This window comes from Amia ocellicauda, chromosome 4 (genome assembly GCF_036373705.1).
Source record: "Amia ocellicauda isolate fAmiCal2 chromosome 4, fAmiCal2.hap1, whole genome shotgun sequence".
Classification (NCBI taxonomy): Eukaryota; Metazoa; Chordata; class Actinopteri; order Amiiformes; family Amiidae; genus Amia; species Amia ocellicauda.
In genome coordinates this window covers 24,587,335-24,607,070 of record NC_089853.1, presented here as the reverse complement: position 1 = coordinate 24,607,070, position 19,736 = coordinate 24,587,335, and the positions used below count along the sequence as shown (strand labels likewise).

The 19,736-nt window shown below is 43.5% G+C and overlaps 3 protein-coding genes across 3 annotated transcripts; 1 reads left to right on the top strand and 2 right to left on the bottom strand.

Annotated features, from left to right (window-relative positions):
• Positions 1 to 91: 91 nt before the first annotated feature.
• kbtbd13a (kelch repeat and BTB domain containing 13a) lies at positions 92 to 2,130 on the top strand. The gene has a single exon (XM_066702905.1). The coding sequence runs from the start codon at positions 321 to 323 to the stop codon at positions 1,713 to 1,715; it is 1,395 nt and encodes a 464-aa protein (XP_066559002.1). The 5' UTR covers positions 92 to 320; the 3' UTR covers positions 1,716 to 2,130.
• Positions 2,131 to 3,443: 1,313 nt separating this feature from the next.
• Positions 3,444 to 12,467, bottom strand: ubap1lb (ubiquitin associated protein 1-like b). Its single transcript, XM_066701541.1, has 6 exons — positions 12,438 to 12,467; positions 10,766 to 10,932; positions 8,723 to 9,463; positions 7,090 to 7,299; positions 4,592 to 4,693; positions 3,444 to 4,112 (listed from the first exon to the last, which is right to left on the bottom strand). The coding sequence occupies exons 2-6, from the start codon at positions 10,895 to 10,897 to the stop codon at positions 3,978 to 3,980; spliced, it is 1,320 nt and encodes a 439-aa protein (XP_066557638.1). The 5' UTR covers positions 10,898 to 10,932; positions 12,438 to 12,467; the 3' UTR covers positions 3,444 to 3,977.
• A 407-nt stretch (positions 12,468 to 12,874) lies between these two features.
• pdcd7 (programmed cell death 7) lies at positions 12,875 to 19,483 on the bottom strand. Its single transcript, XM_066701540.1, has 5 exons — positions 18,072 to 19,483; positions 17,448 to 17,586; positions 16,657 to 16,893; positions 16,195 to 16,282; positions 12,875 to 13,425 (listed from the first exon to the last, which is right to left on the bottom strand). Exons 1-5 carry the CDS (start codon positions 19,338 to 19,340, stop codon positions 13,299 to 13,301), a joined length of 1,860 nt encoding a protein of 619 aa, XP_066557637.1. The 5' UTR covers positions 19,341 to 19,483; the 3' UTR covers positions 12,875 to 13,298.
• Between the last annotated feature and the right edge of the window lie 253 nt (positions 19,484 to 19,736).

The following is a 19,736-nucleotide window of genomic DNA, read 5'->3' as shown; positions in this document are numbered from 1 at the left end:
TGTATTGGACTGCAGTCACAAGTTCTTCTGCTATCTATAGCCAGTGCTATTTATATATTTGAAAAAAACAACAAATGTTTTCCAGTAAGGACTGCAAGCAAGCACTCTTTCCCCTCCTCTGGGAAATATCTTGGAGAGAGAACTGATTTTCTGATATTCCTAAATTCGAGACAGGTAAATGTTTGATAGGCGTTTCGTTTAATTGATCCTGCCTGCATGTGAAACTAAAATCTCTGTTAAGCATGAAGATATTTCCGAACAGCTGCTGGTAACTCTGAAGAGAAACTGAGAGGCCCAAATCAAGGCCCTGCATCGCATTTATGGCAAGCTTGAAACTGAGAGTGGGAGACATTATTTTTTCAGTTGACAAGACACTTTTAACAGAGAACTGTGAGTACTTCCGAGCCCTTTTTCAATCAGGAATGATAGAATGCCAGCAAGAGGAAATCCACTTAAGAGGGTTAAGCGCTAGAGGATTCCTGATCACACTTGCAGTCCTCGGAGGTGAGCGACCAATCCTGACTTGCGATGACATCATTGAGGCTATTGAATGTGCTGCGTTTTTGCAAGTGCCATCCCTGGCCAAACACCTAATTAACCTTATTAATTCCAATAACTGCATTGTCATGTATCACACGGCGGCCACATTCGGGCTGATGGATTTGTACCACAGCTCGGCACTGTTCATTAGAGACATGTACTCCGATTTAGAAGAAGACTTAAGATGTCTGCCGGAGGAACTCGTGGAATACATCTTGTCTCTCATGCCTACCACATTTGTTGCAGTGGCCAGCCACTCCCCAACGAATCAGCTGCTTCAGGATTCATCACGGACACTGTGCTATCTGGATGAAGAAGAAAAAGAATGGAAAGTGTTAACAGATTTACCAGTGGAAGCCAGCACCTCCATGGCGGGGGTCTCTGTATTGGATAACAAACTCTATATTGTTGGAGGGGTGCGTGGTGTGAACAAGCAGGTGGTGGACTCATGTTTCTGTTACAACGCGCTGACCGATTCCTGGAGCAAGTTTTCCAGCCCCCAACAGCTACGCTACAGCCTGACCCTGATAGGTCATGGGGATCACCTTTATGCAATAGGAGGAGAGTATGAAAGAAGAATAATATCATCCGTAGAAAAGTACCAAGTCTCAGTCGATACGTGGTCCTTTACCTCTCGCCTCCCTCGGCCGGCTGCAAGCCCCGCATGCGCCAAAGCGATGGGCCGGATATTTGTGTGTTTGTGGAAGCCAATGGACACCACGGATATCTACGAATTTGATGTCGGTAAAGAAGAGTGGTTTCTTGCCACCACACTGATCAGAGAACAGAGTTATGGCCATTGCATGGTAGCCCACAGAGACAACCTGTATGTGATGAGAAATGGTCCCTCGGATGATTTCTTGAGATGCATGATAGACTGTTATAACACCACTACCGGGCAATGGACGGCTCTGGCAGGGCAGTATGTGAACAGTAAAGGGGCTCTCTTCACGGCCACAGTGAGAGGGGATTCTGTATTCACTGTTAACCGAATGTTGACTCTGGTTTACTCTATAGAAGAGAACAAGTGGAAGCCGAGGAAGGAGATGAAGGGATTCCCAAGGAGTGGCTCAATGCAGACCTTCTTACTGAGGCTGCCAACGAACAGCAGCCAACTGACATGTAAATGTATCCTGAAGGAGAGGGACCACAATGTAGAAAATGTCAATGTTTGAACAGTAGCCCAAACATCCACCTTAAACATCTTTTGCAATGTAGTGTGGTTACAAATATGATATGACATAATACATAGTTTTAATGTACTGATATGTATATATATTTCAATGTGAGCATTTTATTTTGACCTTTAGTGCAGACTGAAACACATAATTGGCACATATTGTGTGGGGTAGAGGAAATGTCTTTTGTCTTTGACTATAATTCCCTACATAAGAACACTAAATTGGAGTGCATTTAACACATACTTTGTGAATTCCATTACATTTCACAATGTGTCGTTCTGCTACTGAATACCACTGTATTAATGTCCTGATTTTCCAAAAATGCAGCTACACAAAAATGTACCATTCCTCTCAAGTGGAGAGACGCACCCACTGTATATCATATTGCTGTAAAATGCTCTTAAAATTGCTTTCGGTGGAGACCTCTTATTTGTGACCCCCCAATCCCCAACACATACAAACCTCCCTTTTCCAAATTGCAGAGAAGGAATTTATCTTAGTGTGTTTGCTTGTTTATACAGTTTGATAAACATCAATGTGCATTTCTCCAAGGACACTGTAATGAATTTACCGGACACTTGGAGAAATAAGGCTTTAAAAGGTTTTTCCTGTGTTGATAGCAAATCAGCCATTTATAAACCAATGGTCCCCAGAGTCGACGTGTACATCTGATACTGCAGGCGCTCTGTCAAACAGGCAGGCTACAGGAGCGTGGTAAATAAACAGCAGGACGGTTTCCACAGGGCTGGGATACAAACCCTCTTCTGGGGACGAAAACATCGGCAAATTAGTTCTGCTCTATTGTATTTTAGAAATTCCTTTTAGAAGCTTCAAAAGACAGTTCAATACTGAAGTTACTTCCTCTTCATTATTTATGTATTTCTTAATTTTAGAAAGGTTTCTGCATCAAATATGAAACAAGCAAAAACAAACCCCCAAGGCTTCCCCCGAGACCTGCATTCTTGAGCTTCACTGGAAACGCTTGTAGCTGTACAAAGTTATATAACTGTTACAAGCTCTTTAAATTGAAATGAGGGGATTGTAGTTCTTTGATTTCACTGTGTGGTATAAGTTTTTGATCTGGGAAAAAATGAAAGATCCCATGCTGCTCTCACCGTGAGCCCAACCTCAGTAATTTTAATGGGCAGACACAATGAGAATACCCACTAACAGCCATGCTAGCCACTTTACTGCACGCTGTAAATCATTCACAGGTAAATGGGAAAGAATGTGACTTTAATGATGTACAGGTTTTTCCTTTCACTTCTCAGTTATTAAATTATTACAGCCTGGCCAATAAATTCCATTCTTCAGGAGCTGCTCTGTGCAAAGGTTCCCTGCAGTCTGACTGTGACTGTTCAGTAATAATAATGTGATAAAAGAAAAGCCATCATAATTCAGCCCAACCTCTTATGCATACCTAATCTATCATCACATGATATAGATCTTGAATGGATGCCGCCACTGAACCTCCTCCCGCCAATCTGATGTCCTTTGTAACTTTGACAACTAAAAAACAATTTTTTTTTTTGTTTAGTGTTCCTGTTCACCTTCTGTATGAAAACAGGCTGTACTCGTGCATGTCTCCAGGGCAAGCTTTACAGGAAACCAACAAGCGGGCCAGAAAACTACTATTTGAATAAACAGGCTAAAATATATCAGGATTTGAGAAACCTAAAATAATCCAAGCGAAACATCAGTAAGGAAAGCATAACACAGCCCTAATCAGGTATAGATTTTTATTAAAATACAATACATCAAACCCTGTGGCCAGTTATCCTGACCTGCAAAACACTGGTTAAAAGACTATATAAATCATTCAGAATAAAGGTGTAAATCTAAGGCAAGTTCACAGTTAAAAAATAAATTTTTTAACCCAACATAAAGTGCAAGATTTTATATAAAAATGTTTTAAATGACAATAGGCAATATCCTAGTCAGTACGTATGCATAAAATACAAGTTAAATGAAATGATCCTTTAGCAACACACTTTGTTAAAGAACACCAAGACACAACTCCATATGTGGCTTTAAACCATTTTAAAATACATAAATACAATTTTACATATTTTCCTTTAAAAGTCAACTTCCCTCATTAAGGAATACAATCAAAGTTTGAGTCATTGAGTCATATTTTTCACTCACATCTTTGCAATCTGAAACAAAGAGCAACATTTTTATCCAGATCCACAGTACAGCAGGCATGGAGGTCCTGTCGGGCGTGAACAGGCTTTTCTTCACCCATGTTTGACCTCATCACTCGACACGCATCATGAGCTCCTCCAACGCCTTCTCCCGGTGGTTCTCGTGGACGAGCAGCACTTCCTTGATGGCGTGTTGCTGGAAGCCCATCTCGTGGAACTGAGCCAGCAGATGGAGGAATTCAGCAGCCTGCGAGAAGAGGCCGAAAAACATTATCTTAACTGATATCCATGGGAGCACTTGAACCATTAACAGATTATTTATTCCTCCATGCAGATAAGAGGAAAGCAACAATATTTGAACTGCAATAAAACAAAAAGCCAGCGCTTCAAGTCTTGGACCACAGCTTTAATTTGTACTGTAGATTCAATATTTCTCTGAAAGGAGGTACAGAGCGGTTTGGAATCCACAGCAGGCAGACAAAGACACATTGGCCACATATTTGGGAAAAGAAGAAATATGAAGCCAATTTAACGAAAAGCATTTATTTCAATTATTCCCCTCATTAACTCCTAATGTATTGAGTTCCAAAAGAACATAAAAACATTTCCCCTCAGCCTGCATTCTTCTGTGAAGAGACTGTATTTAACCCTGCTAAGGAAAGGGCCGTAGAGGCAGTATGGCCCCACAGTGTGCTGAGTTTTGGTCTGAGGCTGATGGACCCTCACCTTTGTCTCGCAGTTCTGGAACATCTCCAGGGCCTCCTCCACCTGTACTTGGTCATAGCCACGCTTGCACAGTCGGTCACAGGCCACCAGGTAACGGAGGATCTGTGGGGGTTGAGAGGAACACTACAGTGAGAACTGATTCCTGCGCTGACACAGAAGAAAGAGGAGTGCCATTGGTTCAGCCTTTCTAAAAGGAACAAATACACCCCTACCCTGATATAATGCGATCCAATATAATGTGGTAAAGCAAGAGTGGTTTGAAAGTCTTAAAGGTATAATATTGAAAATTTAAATCCATTGATTACAAGAATATGTAAGGATGTGTAACTAAAAGCGTTTTCTTTTATTTTATGTGAATTTAGCATTTTCCCAGGCATTACACCCAGACCAAACAATTGATGTTGATGAAACCAAGCTGGCATGGTTGCGTTTAGCATTGTTTTGTTCCTGTGTTGTTAATACACGCTATGTTTTAAGTAAGCTGATAAAATAAGTGTTGTAATTAAAGAAAGGAGATACAATTTAACCATTGTAACACTGTCTGTTCTAACAAAAATGATTTGCTGACTATTAATACCAGAAATGCTTGAGGCCAAGGCAAGCTCGATATAACGTGGTTTCACCGATAACGTGGTAAGATTTTTTGGCTCCTGAGGACCGGGGTAGAGGTGTATATACAGACCCCCTTTCTGTAAATGAATCGTCACAGAAATCACCATGCTTAAATCGGTCACTTTGAAAACAGCACTGCAGCAGCCATGTGCCCCTCACTCAGCCACTCAGCCCGGGGGAGGACGTGGCACATGGGCTGCGGTTTTGCGAATGTGTTTTGTTTTGGCAGGCACGGGCTAATGTTGGAATTAGGAAAAACAGAGCTACTGCCAGGGTCAGAGACGGATCTGTTCTATTATACAAGCCTGTCTAGGAATGCATGGCTGTATGGAGTGATCATGCCTGACAAGTGATGGAGACGTATATAAAACATACAATAATCAGTGTGAATATGAAAGAACAGGCCCAGCGGTGCAAAAGCACATTCCTATGGGGCACAGGAAGCATTACTCAGATTAACGAAGTCGGGAGCTCAACAGTGTTAACACCTCTGATTATCCCCACACACCATCTGCCAAGTCGCTGCAGGGTCACCAGGTTACCAACAATTGAGTGAAAGATGGCCACTTTTTCAATTTCAGTCTACCTTTTCAAGACACGGGGTGTTGAAAATCGAGTGTGCACCGTGGACAGCAAAAAATGAAGACCGTTTCTAACATGCCCCCTCCTGACAAACTCTTTTCCCGGAGTAATGTAAGGAATTTTGTTTTTTCTTCCCGAAAGTATGTTATCAGCTCAACAGATGACTACTTAGTTCTTTATGAATGATTTAGGGTGAACTTCAATCAAGGGGAGATGCCTCACTGATGATAAAACATTAAGAAGAAACTAACAAAACATGTCCCTGAAGTGGCAGTTCTGAGGGCCGAGTCTGAACGATTTGAGAGGAATGTGGGATGTGACAGGTTTGTGGGCTGGTGGGAAGGCAGAAGCTACAGCTGTGCCCTGTGCTCCTCTGTTGCTCTCTGCTCTGCCGTAAAACACGGGCAGTTAGCAGGGCCTCCTCTCTGCAGTCCTCCGCTGCTGCCAGAATCCATACCCTAACCGTTCTCCAGGGCCCTGCACACAGCCCCGTGACTCACTCATCCTCCTGGGAACCTCTGTGTGATGCTGAGAACAAGATAATAAATACCAGGTTGTGGAAAGTTCCAGGGCTTGGTATCTATTTTAAGACTGTTATGTCACAGGCAGCAAGCCTCTTGTTAGGGAAGCTCAAACCCGGATGTTTCCTGAGGGCAAGACTAGCAGTGTGGTCTTCACAAGGGCAGCTGCCTGCTGCTTCAGCTTCTCCGAGCTCTGCAGTGAGTCCAGTTAAACACAAAAGAGCTATTAACGGACCCTGATAAGCATTATGTAGGAACCACTCAAGAAATAAAATATTAGTAGGAAACTCTCCAAATACTATAAAACTACATACAAGTGCATGCTTCTCACATTCAGACATTCAGATTTATTAGCCGGGTAATCCTTACTCTCTTTATACAGAATATAAATACCCTGTCTAATATTATAATCAGTAATTTACAACATAGTGAAGACTTTCAGTAACAGCAGACATTGAAGAGCATTGCTGTGGTCAGGGAGGCGGGGGCTGCTGTGTTGTGCAGATGTGGATTCTGGTGGGAAAATCCAGTAGATGCTGCCCCGCGGTGCCGGATGTTGCAGCCACTGCCAGCCTCTGTCCACGAGCAGCTGTCTGTCTCCCTGCTGCTCTGAGCCCTGTCTGAGCGAGTGCTACCAAACGTATTGAATTTTAATTCATTTACCTACTTAGGCCTTTGTTTTTGTTCCTTCATTAGTAGGGGAAACATGAAAGCTTCCTACTCTACAGCCACGCAGGCTGGCCCTGGAAGAGCGTGTGTGTGTCTGTGGGCAAAGGGACGAACCTGCTCTGGACTCTGCCTCCCGGTCTTCTGCAGGGCCCAGATGGCTCGGCGCAGGGGATAACCCTCGTCGGTGATGGCCTCCAGCAGCTCTTGCTCCTCCTGGCTGAGGGCTGACAGCAGCTCCGCAGAGGAGTCTGGCATGGATCTGTGGGAACTCAGGGGTCGGGACGCTGAAGGCGGGGGTGGCAGGCAGGAGTAAGGGCTCAGGGACTGCAGAGTCAACAACACAAAACCGTGTCAGAGGGCTCGGGGTAGGATGAGAGGACACTGGACTGGGAGCTGGCAGGACACACTGCTCTGAACAGGCTTTGAAGTTGCTGTGTCCGTCTCAGCGCTCAGCCCTGTGAGGAATCTAGCCTGCAGATCTTGTTGATACTGTTAGGGCTACAGCCTCTTCTGTATCACAGAACACCATGTTAGAAGTCACTGGCCTATTAATATGGACAGCAGAGAGGTAAATTAGGAACAGCAAAAAGCAGATTTATGTAGGTTTAGCTGATCCAGCTATAACAACATCTCCTTTTAAAGGTATTTCTGAATGTCCCCTATATCTTCTGCTATGATATAAGTTGATAAAGTGTTCCACTGATTTAATTTGCCTTTTGAGGCTAAACACAATCATTTGATGTTTACTCTAAGAATCTGTGAATGTGTGCATTTGACAAGAGCTGTTTCTCCACACCATTAAACCAAACAGATGATAAAATTCCCCTGCTTATCTCCCACTAACTTGTCTAAGCACTTCGGTATTACTCTGAACTTTGTAAGTGTTACGGACATATATGAATCATTCCTAGATTAATAGTAATTGTGATACCCTGGGATCATCCAAGGTGGTAAAAGACTTACTAGGTAGTTCATATATACAAACATGTAATACATAATCTTGCATGAATTCCAAAGCATTACAAATCTCAAGGCCAAAATAATAGGAGCATCCCTTATTTGAAGATATATAGCAAGAAAATAATAAAGGAAATCTGACTTGACACCCTAATAAGCATGTGTCAGTAGGAATTCAGCATTACAACTCCTGGAATACTCAATCTAGCATAGTTCCAGGAAATAATTTACTACAGAATGATTCTGATGCTTTATAGACTGGTACCAACTGTAAAGGTCCTCTTCACCCCTAGTCAGTCTTTTTACCATTTATAGTGAAGTCAGGCTCTGAATAGCAAACACAGCCATTTTGGTCTTACAGCAATTTAAAAATAGCCCATTAAGCCCGTTTTACTGGCTTTCTGCTGTACGTTTGAAGAATCTCTTGCGTCACAGCTCAATATCTGCCCCCCACCTCCACCACTATTTCTGCAACACCAGTACACACGGCTTACTACATTCCGGCACCGCAGAACTAGTATCAGAAAAATAAAATGAAGAAATCGAAACGTTAGAGATGCTAAAATGTAGAAGAGTACATTTGCCTGTTCAAATTTGTCAACACTGAATTCCTGTGTATGGGCTCTCTGTGTGAGGCTGGCGTATTCTCAGTCTTGACTCTTTAAAGTCTGTGATACAGGCAGGACAACACCGCAGCGCAAATACAGGGATTCATTAAACTAATTCGGGGCACTGATGCTGAGGAGAATGAAGCAGCACAGACACACTGACACACCGAGGGGCTTCTTACCGCCAGCGTGGGCTTGTGGCTCTTGATGGTGGGGATGTGGCCAGCTGTGGAGGGACGGGGCTGGAGGTGTGCGGAGGGGGGCGATGACGGTGGCTGCGGGGTGAGGGAGTAGTTTCGGCCGAGCTGGCAGAGGGGGTGCAGCCTCCTCTTCAGGCGTCTCTGACCCTGGCACTGGGGGCTGCCCATCCTCTGCCGGTCCATCCCCAGGCAGGGAGACAGCTTGAGGTCGTGGCAGGAGGAGGAAGAGGAGGAGGAGGAGGAGGTTAGAGAATTCCTCCTCTGTCTGGCGGTGCTGCTGGGAGACGTCAAGTTCAAGAAGTGAGGGGAAGAGCCGGAGCGGAAGTCTTTCAGCGCCGGGAACTGCTTCCGTAAGAGGAAGCTGCGGCGCGGCTCGGGGCTGTAGGTGAAGGCCTTGGTGGGGTACTCTGCATCATCGGAGGATGAGTGCTCGTCGTCCTCAGAGTAGCCGTCGTCCTCCTCAGAGTCTGAGATGAGGAACTTCACGCGGGGGTGGAGACACCTGATGTCGGCCGCATTCAGACTGTAGCTCCTATGCCGGGGGGCAGGCTCCCACACCTCGCTGCTCCTGTGATCAGCCTCGGACGGGCGGCTGAACATCAGCCAGTAGGGCGGGCAGGAGGGCTGAGTCTCAGACGAAGAGCAGGGGCTGCACACCTGGCTCTCCCTCTGATACCCTCCCAGCAGCCCCTGCAGGACCCAGTGCTCCATGCCGAACTCATACTGCCAACAGAAACAACAGGGGAGACAACGAGATAACTTTTGACGATTAGAGAATTATCCAAGAAAATTAACTGCTTGCAATGGATCAGTCTCCACTACCATCAGATCAGTCCAGACGGATCACTCCTCCATATCATCTACAGAATCTCCAAAGGCTGATTTCACTTGGCAAAGGACTCCTCCTAAAGTAAAGTATTGTAGCCCTGCCAAGCTCACAGTCAGCCACACAAATTGTCTGGTATTGCATGGAGTCATCATTTTCTGTCCAAATCATAATCTTTAAAGATGAATCAGAACGTACGGGTTTTGTTTTTCTTGACTAGGAAACATCAGAATAATGCAATTTCTTTCGTGATTCAGAGATTTTAAAGTCTCCTTGGATGTTTATTCAAATATGTATGAATATGCTCCGAGGCAAACACTGGATTATTATTTTTGGACGGACAGGACTGTATAAGATTCTAGATTTTCTACTCTCTCTCTCCAGCTCAGGAGAAGGGAAATGTAAACAAAATTAGGCTTCCACGGACATATTACCAAAAAAGGAGTTTCAAGCTTTCAAGCAGTAATTCAATAATAAAATATAACCCAGGTTAAACAGTGAAATTAAGATGGTGAAAAAGATAAACGGTGCTTTTTTTAAGGCAGCTGCCAGTAAACTTCACCCATGTTAAATAAACTGACATGGTGTGCATTCACAGGTCAGTCCGAAAATTACTATAAACAGATCTGTAGCGCTATGTAACATTGGCCCAGAAAACATCATAACTTCCAGCTGCTTGTTATTTAAGGAGCAATCTATAGATATTCCCCAGGACTCTTGGGATTCGCTGCCTTGATTTGGAAAACTTGAAGTTATGAACAACACCATAGCAACGGTTGTGTTATCAGGACATTGGACTCTAAGAACAACAGCAGGGGAATACAAGACACTTGAGAGAAAGAGGGCAGCAGATAAGTTAGCAGAGCAGTTATTAAAACGCAATGCCATAGGAACACAATCACATGATCACATTTATCTAGTGGGTATCAATGCATTAGTGTTGGTTTTTTTTGTTTGTTTAATTTTATTGGAGGGAATAGGAGACTTAGTTTTAGTAGTAGTAGTAGTTGTAGTCATTAGTAATAGTCATAATATTTCAGGTATATGGAACCCAATCATGTCAAAAATCACTACAGTAAAATAGAAACGTGTTTGTGAGCGTTCGTGACACAATGTGGGATCTGACTTTTGTTTGTGGCACCATGTCTATTAATTGGGAGACAGTGTGTATGGCTGGAATTGGAGAGCTGTGCCGTTACCTGGGTCTCCTGCAGTATCTGGAGGTAGTCTGGGATATTGACTTCGGGGGCGGAGACCAACTCCACCTCCTGCAAGGACTCATCCAGACACCCAGCCGGGATCTTGAATGGTACTTCTTCCAGACTGTTCATTCTTACCGTGGATGGAAATCCAGCTGACCTTGAAACTTTGAAATGAACAGAACGTCACACATCTTTAAAAAATAAAGTAAAAATCACTATTAAGCCTACCTTTGAATTGCCTTACTACTCACTCACGTTGAAATTCTAGGCTGAACTTTGTAGCACCACTGGAATCTGCAGATTAATTAAAATCGTTTTATTTCTTAACAATCCTAAGGTGTACTTCTATATGATCAGAAGCACAACTGTATTTGAGCTCTTGCACTTCACAGGAGTCAACTGCACCAACACTATCAATACTTGTTTACTTCTTTACAAAATCCAGGAACAGCCTGTAAATAAAGGGATTAGGGATTATAGGACTTCACTTAAGCACACCCCATCTCCACACTCTGAACATTACAGGCAGGGAGCTGCAAACTCATTGGTCAGAGGGTCAATGGGCAGTGACCCTGGGCAGCTGTTCATGTCACCATTGAAATCTTAATTTCCACAGCAACTGGTGTGCGTTATAGAAGACCTCATCATCTGTACTTCTTCTGGCCTGCCCTGAGCCTTGCCACCTGGACATACGTCAGCAACTCAGGCTCACCTCTCCCACTGTTTTGTTACTTTTCAAGAGCACATTAGGCTTCAAGTACCATCTGCTTTTTAATATCTTTAGTGGTAATCAAATTTGGGACTTAACTTGCCAAATACTTTACGTTTGACGGAATAAAAACAAAAAGGATCTGTGCATACACAACCACTTTTGTTAAAGAGAAAATACAAATAAATAAAACCCAGACAAATCCTGGTGCCACCTTTCAATGTGCCGCTTAGAGTCTTGTTGGTAGCACATTTTATTCGGCTTGTGCTAAAAACATATTTTATATCTTAGTTTTGAACTTGATATCTAACCACCATTTTCAGAGCACTTTACTGAAAACTACTCTCAGATTATTGTGATAGTGGAGCTGGAAACCATGAAAACACATTGAAAAAAATATATATATATTTTCTTGGCTTCAGCAGCTTAAGTTCTCGTTGTTTGGTCATTTCAATGTAAGTATATTTGTAGCACATCTAAATCTCATGCCACTTCCTCTGACCTCTGCCACCAACATAACAAAAAACAAAAAGATTTTACCAATGTTATGTTCTCAAAGGTTGGTCTATTGTCCTTAAAACACATCTAGGGTATAAAAACAATATTTATCCTCCCTTCAAGTCTCTCACTTTTACTAAAGAAAAATGTTATACAAACAAGTTGTAAACTCACCACAGAGATGTATCTTCAACAGGCAATGTAAAACAGACAGGTAGAACTCCCCGAGACACATAAGCATCAATCCCACTTTTAGGTCCGCTTAACTGATATTTTTGCAAATCTTCACAGAACACCTTATATGATGCAGCATGACGGTATCTGTCGCTGTTTCCTTTCTTAATTAATAGATGGCGATCAGATTAATATCCACCCCCATTAATACCCGCCATAAATAACTAATACTGGGCCCCAACAAGGCAGCTATGCATGGATTTCAGAAGGCTATTAAATACCACTTACCTGTGCTTGTCAGATACAAAGTATCCCTGTTCAGATCACACGCAGCATGTGAGTTTGAGAGCGTCTCACAGGCAGTTATTAAGACTGGGTGACGTGCCTGATGCCAGCGATTACACATCCTAATGCGTTCTGAACCACTAATCCACTGACATAACAAGACGTCTGGTATCTTCTGTTTACCGGCAGCAACACATGGCGAGAAGTGGCAATCCAGCTGGTTTTGTCAAAGCATTATCTAAACCCCACAGCAGCATCTTACCAGCATTGCACTCAAACTGCCTGGTGACCCTTCAGATGAGCAGACAACACGCACTGCAAAAAACTTACTCACAATAAATGTAGAAAGTCAAAGCATGACCGTCTCTCTCCATAGATGGCATTTTTTGTTTTAGATTGACCTGTGTGTACCCTGAAGGTGTTACAAAACAGGAGACCACTTTATCAAAAATATCATGTTTATTTACAAAAATAAAGGAGCCACAAAAATACAAATGGTGTCCTTTTTCTTAAGCAATATCAAGTACTTTCCTGCAAGAACAAATCTAAGACAGGGACTTTAAGGCTTCAACAGAAGCACAAAATCACACTTACTTCTGAGACAGCTGGAATCATCAGCAGTCCTACCCTGGTAAAACTGTCATTAACAGGCAATTCAGCTAATTTACAGGCTTTTTTACCAAGAAGTGACTGACTAACCATTTACATGAGTGTAACCCTCCAATTATGCACCAACAGAGAAGGATGCAAGTCAACGATGAGTTACTGGACCATGATTTATATAGTGTTCTGTGGACTTTATGACTGAATGGTGTCACTGCCCCCGTCTCTCTCTGACAGGGTTCTGATAAAGACCTTGAGCTCTCAGTCAGCCTTGTCCAGGCTGGTTGCCCACACCTCATCTGAAGGGGGCTCTGGGAGAACCCAGCCCTGAGGGATGAAGCTGCCATCCGGGTGATCTGCAGGGACCAGGCACCGGTCCCACTCCCTCCTGGGGAACAAAGGTCAGGTAAAATATTCCATAATCCAGGTCATCAATACTTCACAGGCAAAAAAAAAAAAATATATATATATATATATACAGTGGGGGAAAAAAGTATTTGATCCCCTGCTGATTTTGTACGTTTGCCCACTGACAAAGAAATGATCAGCCTATAATTTTAATGGTAGGTGTATTTTAACAGTGAGAGACAGAATAACAACAAAAAAAATCCAGAAAAATGCATTTCAAAAAAGTTATCAATTGATTTGCATGTTAATGTGGGAAATAAGTATTTGACCTTCGACTTAGTACTTGGTGGCAAAACCCTTGCTGGCAATCAAAGAGGTCAGACGTTTCTTGTAGTTGGCCACCAGGTTTGCACACATCTCAGGAGGGATTTTGTCCCACTCCTCTTTGCAGATCCTCTCCAAGTCATTAAGGTTTCGAGGCTGACGTTTGGCAACTCGAACCTTCAGCTCCCTCCACAGATTTTCTATGGGATTAAGGTCTGGAGACTGGCTAGGCCACTCCAGGACCTTAATGTGCTTCTTCTTGAGCCACTCCATTGTTGCCTTGACTGTGTCTTTTGGGTCATTGTCATGCTGGAATACCCATCCACGACCCATTTTCAATGCCCTGGCTGAGGGAAGGAGGTTCTCACCCAAGATTTGACGGTACATGGCCCCGTCCATCGTCCCTTTGATGCGGTGCAGTTGTCCTGTCCCCTTAGCAGAAAAACACCCCCAAAGCATAATGTTTCCACCTCCATGTTTGACGGTGGGGATGGTGTTCTTGGGGTCATTCCTCCTCCTCCAAACACGGCGAGTTGAGTTGATGCCAAAGAGCTTGATTTTGGTCTCATCTGACCACAACACTTTCACCCAGTTCTCCTCTGAATCATTCAGATGTTGTCAAACTTCAGACGGGCCTGTACATGTGCTTTCTTGAGCAGGGGGACCTTGCGGGCGCTGCAGGATTTCAGTCCTTCACGGCGTAGTGTGTTACCAATTGTTTTCTTGGCGACTATGGTCCCAGCTGCCTTGAGATCATTAACAAGATCCTCCCGTGTAGTTCTGGGCTGATTCCTCACCGTTCTCATGATCATTGAAACTCCACGAGGTGAGACCTTGCATGGAGCCCCAGACCGAGGGAGACTGATAGTTATTTTGTGTTTCTTCCATTTGCGAATAATCACACCAACTGTTGTCACCTTCTCACCAAGCTGCTTGGTGATGGTCTTGTAGCCCATTCCAGCCTTGTGTAGGTCTACAATCTTGTCCCTGACATCCTTGGACAGCTCTTTGGTCTTGGCCATGGTGGAGAGTTTGGAATCTGATTGATTGATTGCTTCTGTGGACAGGTGTCTTTTATACAGGTAACGAGCTGAGATTAGGAGCATTCCCTTTAAGAGAGTGCTCCTAATCTCAGCTCGTTACCTGTATAAAAGACACCTGGGAGCCAGAAATCTTGCTGATTGATAGGGGATCAAATACTTATTTCCCTCATTAACATGCAAATCAATTTATAACTTTTTTGAAATGCGTTTTTCTGGATTTTTTTGCTGTTATTCTGTCTCTCACTGTTAAAATACACCTACCATTAAAATTATAGACTGATCATTTCTTTGTAAGTGGGAAAACGTACAAAATCAGCAGGGGATCAAATACTTTTTTCCCTCACTGTATATATATATAATATATACACACTACCATTCAAAAGTTTTAGAATACCCCCATTTTTCCAGTTTTTATTGAAATTTAAGCAGTTCAAATCTAGTGAATAACCTGAAATTGTACAAAGGTAAGCGATAAACTGCCAGGGATTAAAAAAAAAAAAGTTTAGGTTACGGTTACCAAAAACTGACAAATAATGTACATTTCAGAGTTATATTCTGTGTTACTACACCCTTTTAAGATTTATTTGGCAGTGTTACACGCAGCTCCTGTGCATAGAAGTTACACTGTATTTATTTCTACAATGCGCACATCGTTTGAAAGCTTATTCTCTTGGTTACCAGTGCGATTCATTCTCAAACACATCTGATTTAGTGTCCCTGTTGCCCGCCGTCATTCCGAGCCCAGGGTGTAAACGCACAGTCGGGTCCGGGGGGGGGGGCTCTCATTCAGACGGTCATTTTGAGCTCTCTATGAGTGTGTTGCTTCTACCAAAACGTGTATGATCTTGCGGAGGTGGGTGGGGGGGGGGGGGCGTAAATGCAGGGAGGGTCTCAGCTTTCATGGGATACACTTACCAAATAACACAACAGTGAAGAGTAAACATTGGGATTAAAGAGAAGCACACGGATTTGGTGCCCTTAGGGTACCAGAGGGGTTTGTAGATTTTGTTAAACAAACGATTAAATGATTTCTTTTTAACTCCAATTGTTTATTTGTTCTATGGTTTAATACATTGAGACATTAAACTGCGTGAATTTCAATAAAAACTGGAAAAATTGAGGTGTTTTAAAACGTTTGACCGGTAGTGTATATATGTAGGTACCTATGTGCAACTTCAACTTTCCGTATTATTAAAGAAAGCAAAACTAACAAAGCTACAATTAAAATAAACTATGTGTTCATTAACAGAACTGGACAAAAATGAAGTAAATCATGAAAAATGTAAATACATTAATGTTAATATGATGCTTTTTCTTGTTACATTTTTGTCCGAATCTTTGTTTGCAGTGTTTGTACAATCATAATTTTAAGCGTGATATTAATTATTTAAAAAAACAAAATCAAGGCAAATGCTAATTACAAAAAAAGTGTTTTTAATTACCTGATCTGTATCAGAGCATGTAAAGAATGCTCTGCCTGCAAGTAGTACTGTCTGAAGGGCTTGAGTGGATGCTCAGGGTGCATCTCGACTGTAAAACAAAGTGAAGGTTCGAGTACAGGGCACAGGACAGATGGACATCTCCACAATACTCACTGATCCCTAAGCATCACCAATCAGGCATTCACAATCATAAGTTAAAAATTACAAAGCATTTGATTACATTTGCAGGTAATTAAGGTCACTCATGCCCAAGTTGTGAAGAATGAAAGCACTCATATTTAAAGTTTATTGAGACAATCCCTTTTAAGGGATTAATTAATTACAAAATAAATAAAACAAGCTGTTCCTGAAAATACATTGAACACATTCTGAAATTAAATAAGCTCAACTCTTGGGCACCACAGACATTATTCCACTTTGACAGAATTCCAGGGAACACATAATTACTTTTTCTGGATTTACCTGACTGTCCAAAAAGCATGGCCTCTAGCTCTTGTTTTTTCTGCAGCAGCTTCTCTTTATCTTTCTTCTGCCGCCTCTCCTGCTCTCTCTTGCGCTCCTCCTCTTGCTCTCCCTCCAGCATGACCCTCAGAGCTTTCTCCTCTGCGTCGTATACAGATGTGCGACTCCCGATTAATTTTCGGAGCCGTGCCAAATGCCCATCGAAAATCTCATCTGCTTCTTTCTCTGGGAATATTCCTGTATAGCAATGAAATCATATGAAAAATGAACACATCAATACTTTTAGTTTTTTAGAAGCAGGCTGTTCGTTTTGTATATTTCTTAATTTTTTTATGTAATGCTAGGAATATAAACATAATGCATTACAAAATGCACGCATGAAAAGGTCTTATTTCTTTTTTAAAGTTTGATCTGTACATTTCTAATCAAAAGACTTTTAGCTTTGTGTCAACCATTATACATACTATCCATGCATCATGAAGCTATCAGTTTAAAGGCTAAGCTAATTATTTTACATTTAATAACTCAGTAATACCGCCCACAGGCTGAAAGGGAATTAGATACATGCTGAGGCAATGGGAAACTCAAGGAGCTGCATTATGGCTTTGAAGTGATTACAGGTGCATGTAGTCACTTGAGCATGTAGTCACTTATGTTGTAACCTATATCTCTTGGATGTCTGTTGCCTACAGTTGTAAAACACATCAATGTCCCTGGAGTCACAGCAAAGTAAACTGCATCAGCACTGTTAGCATGAACCCTGCAGACTCCATGCATTACAGAGATCTTACCCTTCCTGGCTGCTGCCTCCTTCCTGAGTTTGCGCAGTTTTTCCAGGGAGTTCAGGATGTCCACCATTCTTTTAGTGTCGGCCTGCTTCTTCCTCACCTCCGACAGCACACTGTCTGCAGCGGCTTTCAGCTCCTGCTCCTGGTTTGAAAGACAAGAAAAGAGAGGAAAGTGTTTTGATTCTATTTTCGGCTTAGTATAACAAGCATTTTGCTTGGAAAAACAATTTATGCAATAATACCCGTTTATTTTGTGGCTTTTTAATGCAATAATGCAAAGTGTATTGTGTATTAGGAGCAGAATATAACCAGACTGCACAGGAAGTACAGAAGTAAACGAAAATAACTTCACATTAAGATGTATTAGTAATAAAGCACTGCATCAACAGGCATATAGTGTGTTAAGGATGCTGTAGCCATGGGGACAATGCGCCCCTTGCTGGCAGAAAAAGCATAATCCACAGTCAATTGAACAGTGCTGCAATTCTGGACCAGTCGAGGAAACGAGCGGATGCAATTAAATAACAGCTAATAAGAGCTTCACATCTGCATATTCTCTAGACCCAAATGCACTTTGTCCAGCTTAGTAAACACTTTTAACAAAGTGCAATTTGAATTGCCATTTACCCGTTTCTTTTCTTCGACTTCGTGGATGCGCTTCATCCTCCACTTGTCTATGGCCGCCTCTCTCTGGGCCGCTCTCGCTTCCTCCTCCTCCATTTCCACAAGTCGCTGTCTGTTCTTCTGCCGCTGCCTGGCCCTCTTTTTGTGAATCACTTCCAGTTTCTTTTTCACTTTCTCGATGCAATCCGAGTCGGTTAAGAACTTCAGTTTCTCCTGCAGCTCCGTCTTCATGGCCACTGCCTTGGCATACGACTCAGACCAGCGGCTGTCGTCTCCCACCTGCTGCTGGAGCTGCCGGCACGCAAGGGATAAGTGGGACACCAGGCGCACGGCGCTGTACAGGACCTGTCGTACCTCACTCACACTGGGGCTGCTCTCTGCTCGCGTCGGGCTGCTGCTTTTGGTCACCTTCCTTCTCTTCAGCAAAAAATGTGTTAGCCATTGCTCGTCTTGATGTCTTTGTATGCTTTCCTCATCCGAGCCGGGCGGTCTGACATCCCAGGCAAACCCACCTTCTTGGCTGCGGTGATGCATTTCTGCTGCCGTCGGATTCTGTCCTGTCTGCCACTGGTCATCATGTGCAGTCGGACCGTAGTTTGCCCTGCGGTCGTCACTAAAGCTGCTCGGCCTCTGAAAAGGCATGCCCGGGTCCGGACCTGAGGCTCCGGGTTGATATAGGGTCGATCTTGTGCGAGAGTAAGAGCTGGGTTCTGGGTAGGATTGGTCCAAATACAACCCCCCCATGTGGGTCTGCGGACGGTGCCCACCACTCACATCCACACCCTGCTGCCACAGGGTGCCAGGTCTCTCGGGCAGTGCCTGCTGTTGCTGTCTATATTCAATTCCCATACGGGGCACAATGCCCACACCTCGACTCGAGTCATCGTCTAGGCTGTGGTGAAACTGGCCTGGCTCCGTTGTGTCAAAGTCTTTACCAGCATGGACTTTAGGATTCCCACTACTATAACCCTGCTGCTGGAAAATCTGTGGTGCATAGCCCTGGTCTTGTCTGCCAGGAGCCATGCCTGGCGAGAAACCTGCCCACTCTGCCTGACCGGTACCGAAGCCCTGGTTTCCCGGAGTAGCTGGTGGCGTCTGCTGGAAATATGCATTTTGCCCTGGCCAGAACCCAGCAGCAGCAGGCCTGCCTTGTTGTAATGACCCTTGGTTCCTCTGCTCCGAGCCCTGGAAGGACCCAAATCCAAGTGGTCCGGGAAGAGGCTGTTGTGGCGGTCTTGCCGAAAAATTGGGAAATGGTGGTGGTCTGTCCATTTTGGTCGAAGTGTAATTGGTAGCTGGAAGTACGTAACGTCCGAAATACCAGGATTTAAAATATGTACTCTCAAACGCTCAAATACATTTACCCAACACAATCCCGCACTGAACTGAACCCCACCGCAAACTGTGTGCAAGTACTTCCGTTGTGCGAACGCTCTAGCGCAGATCTGCACAATCCCACCGATCCCATTGGTGGAGCCGCGCAGACTCACGCAAAACTACACAAAATTAACGCAACCATAGAATAAGCTGAGACGCGCTGCTACCTAAAGGAGCAGCGACATCTGGCGTTGCGGAGGAGCGCAGTGCAACTACCTTTCATACAGAAACTCACTCAGCTGTTCATCTGTCTAGGGCCGTCTGTCCCAGTGCAATCCGGTAATGCGTAGA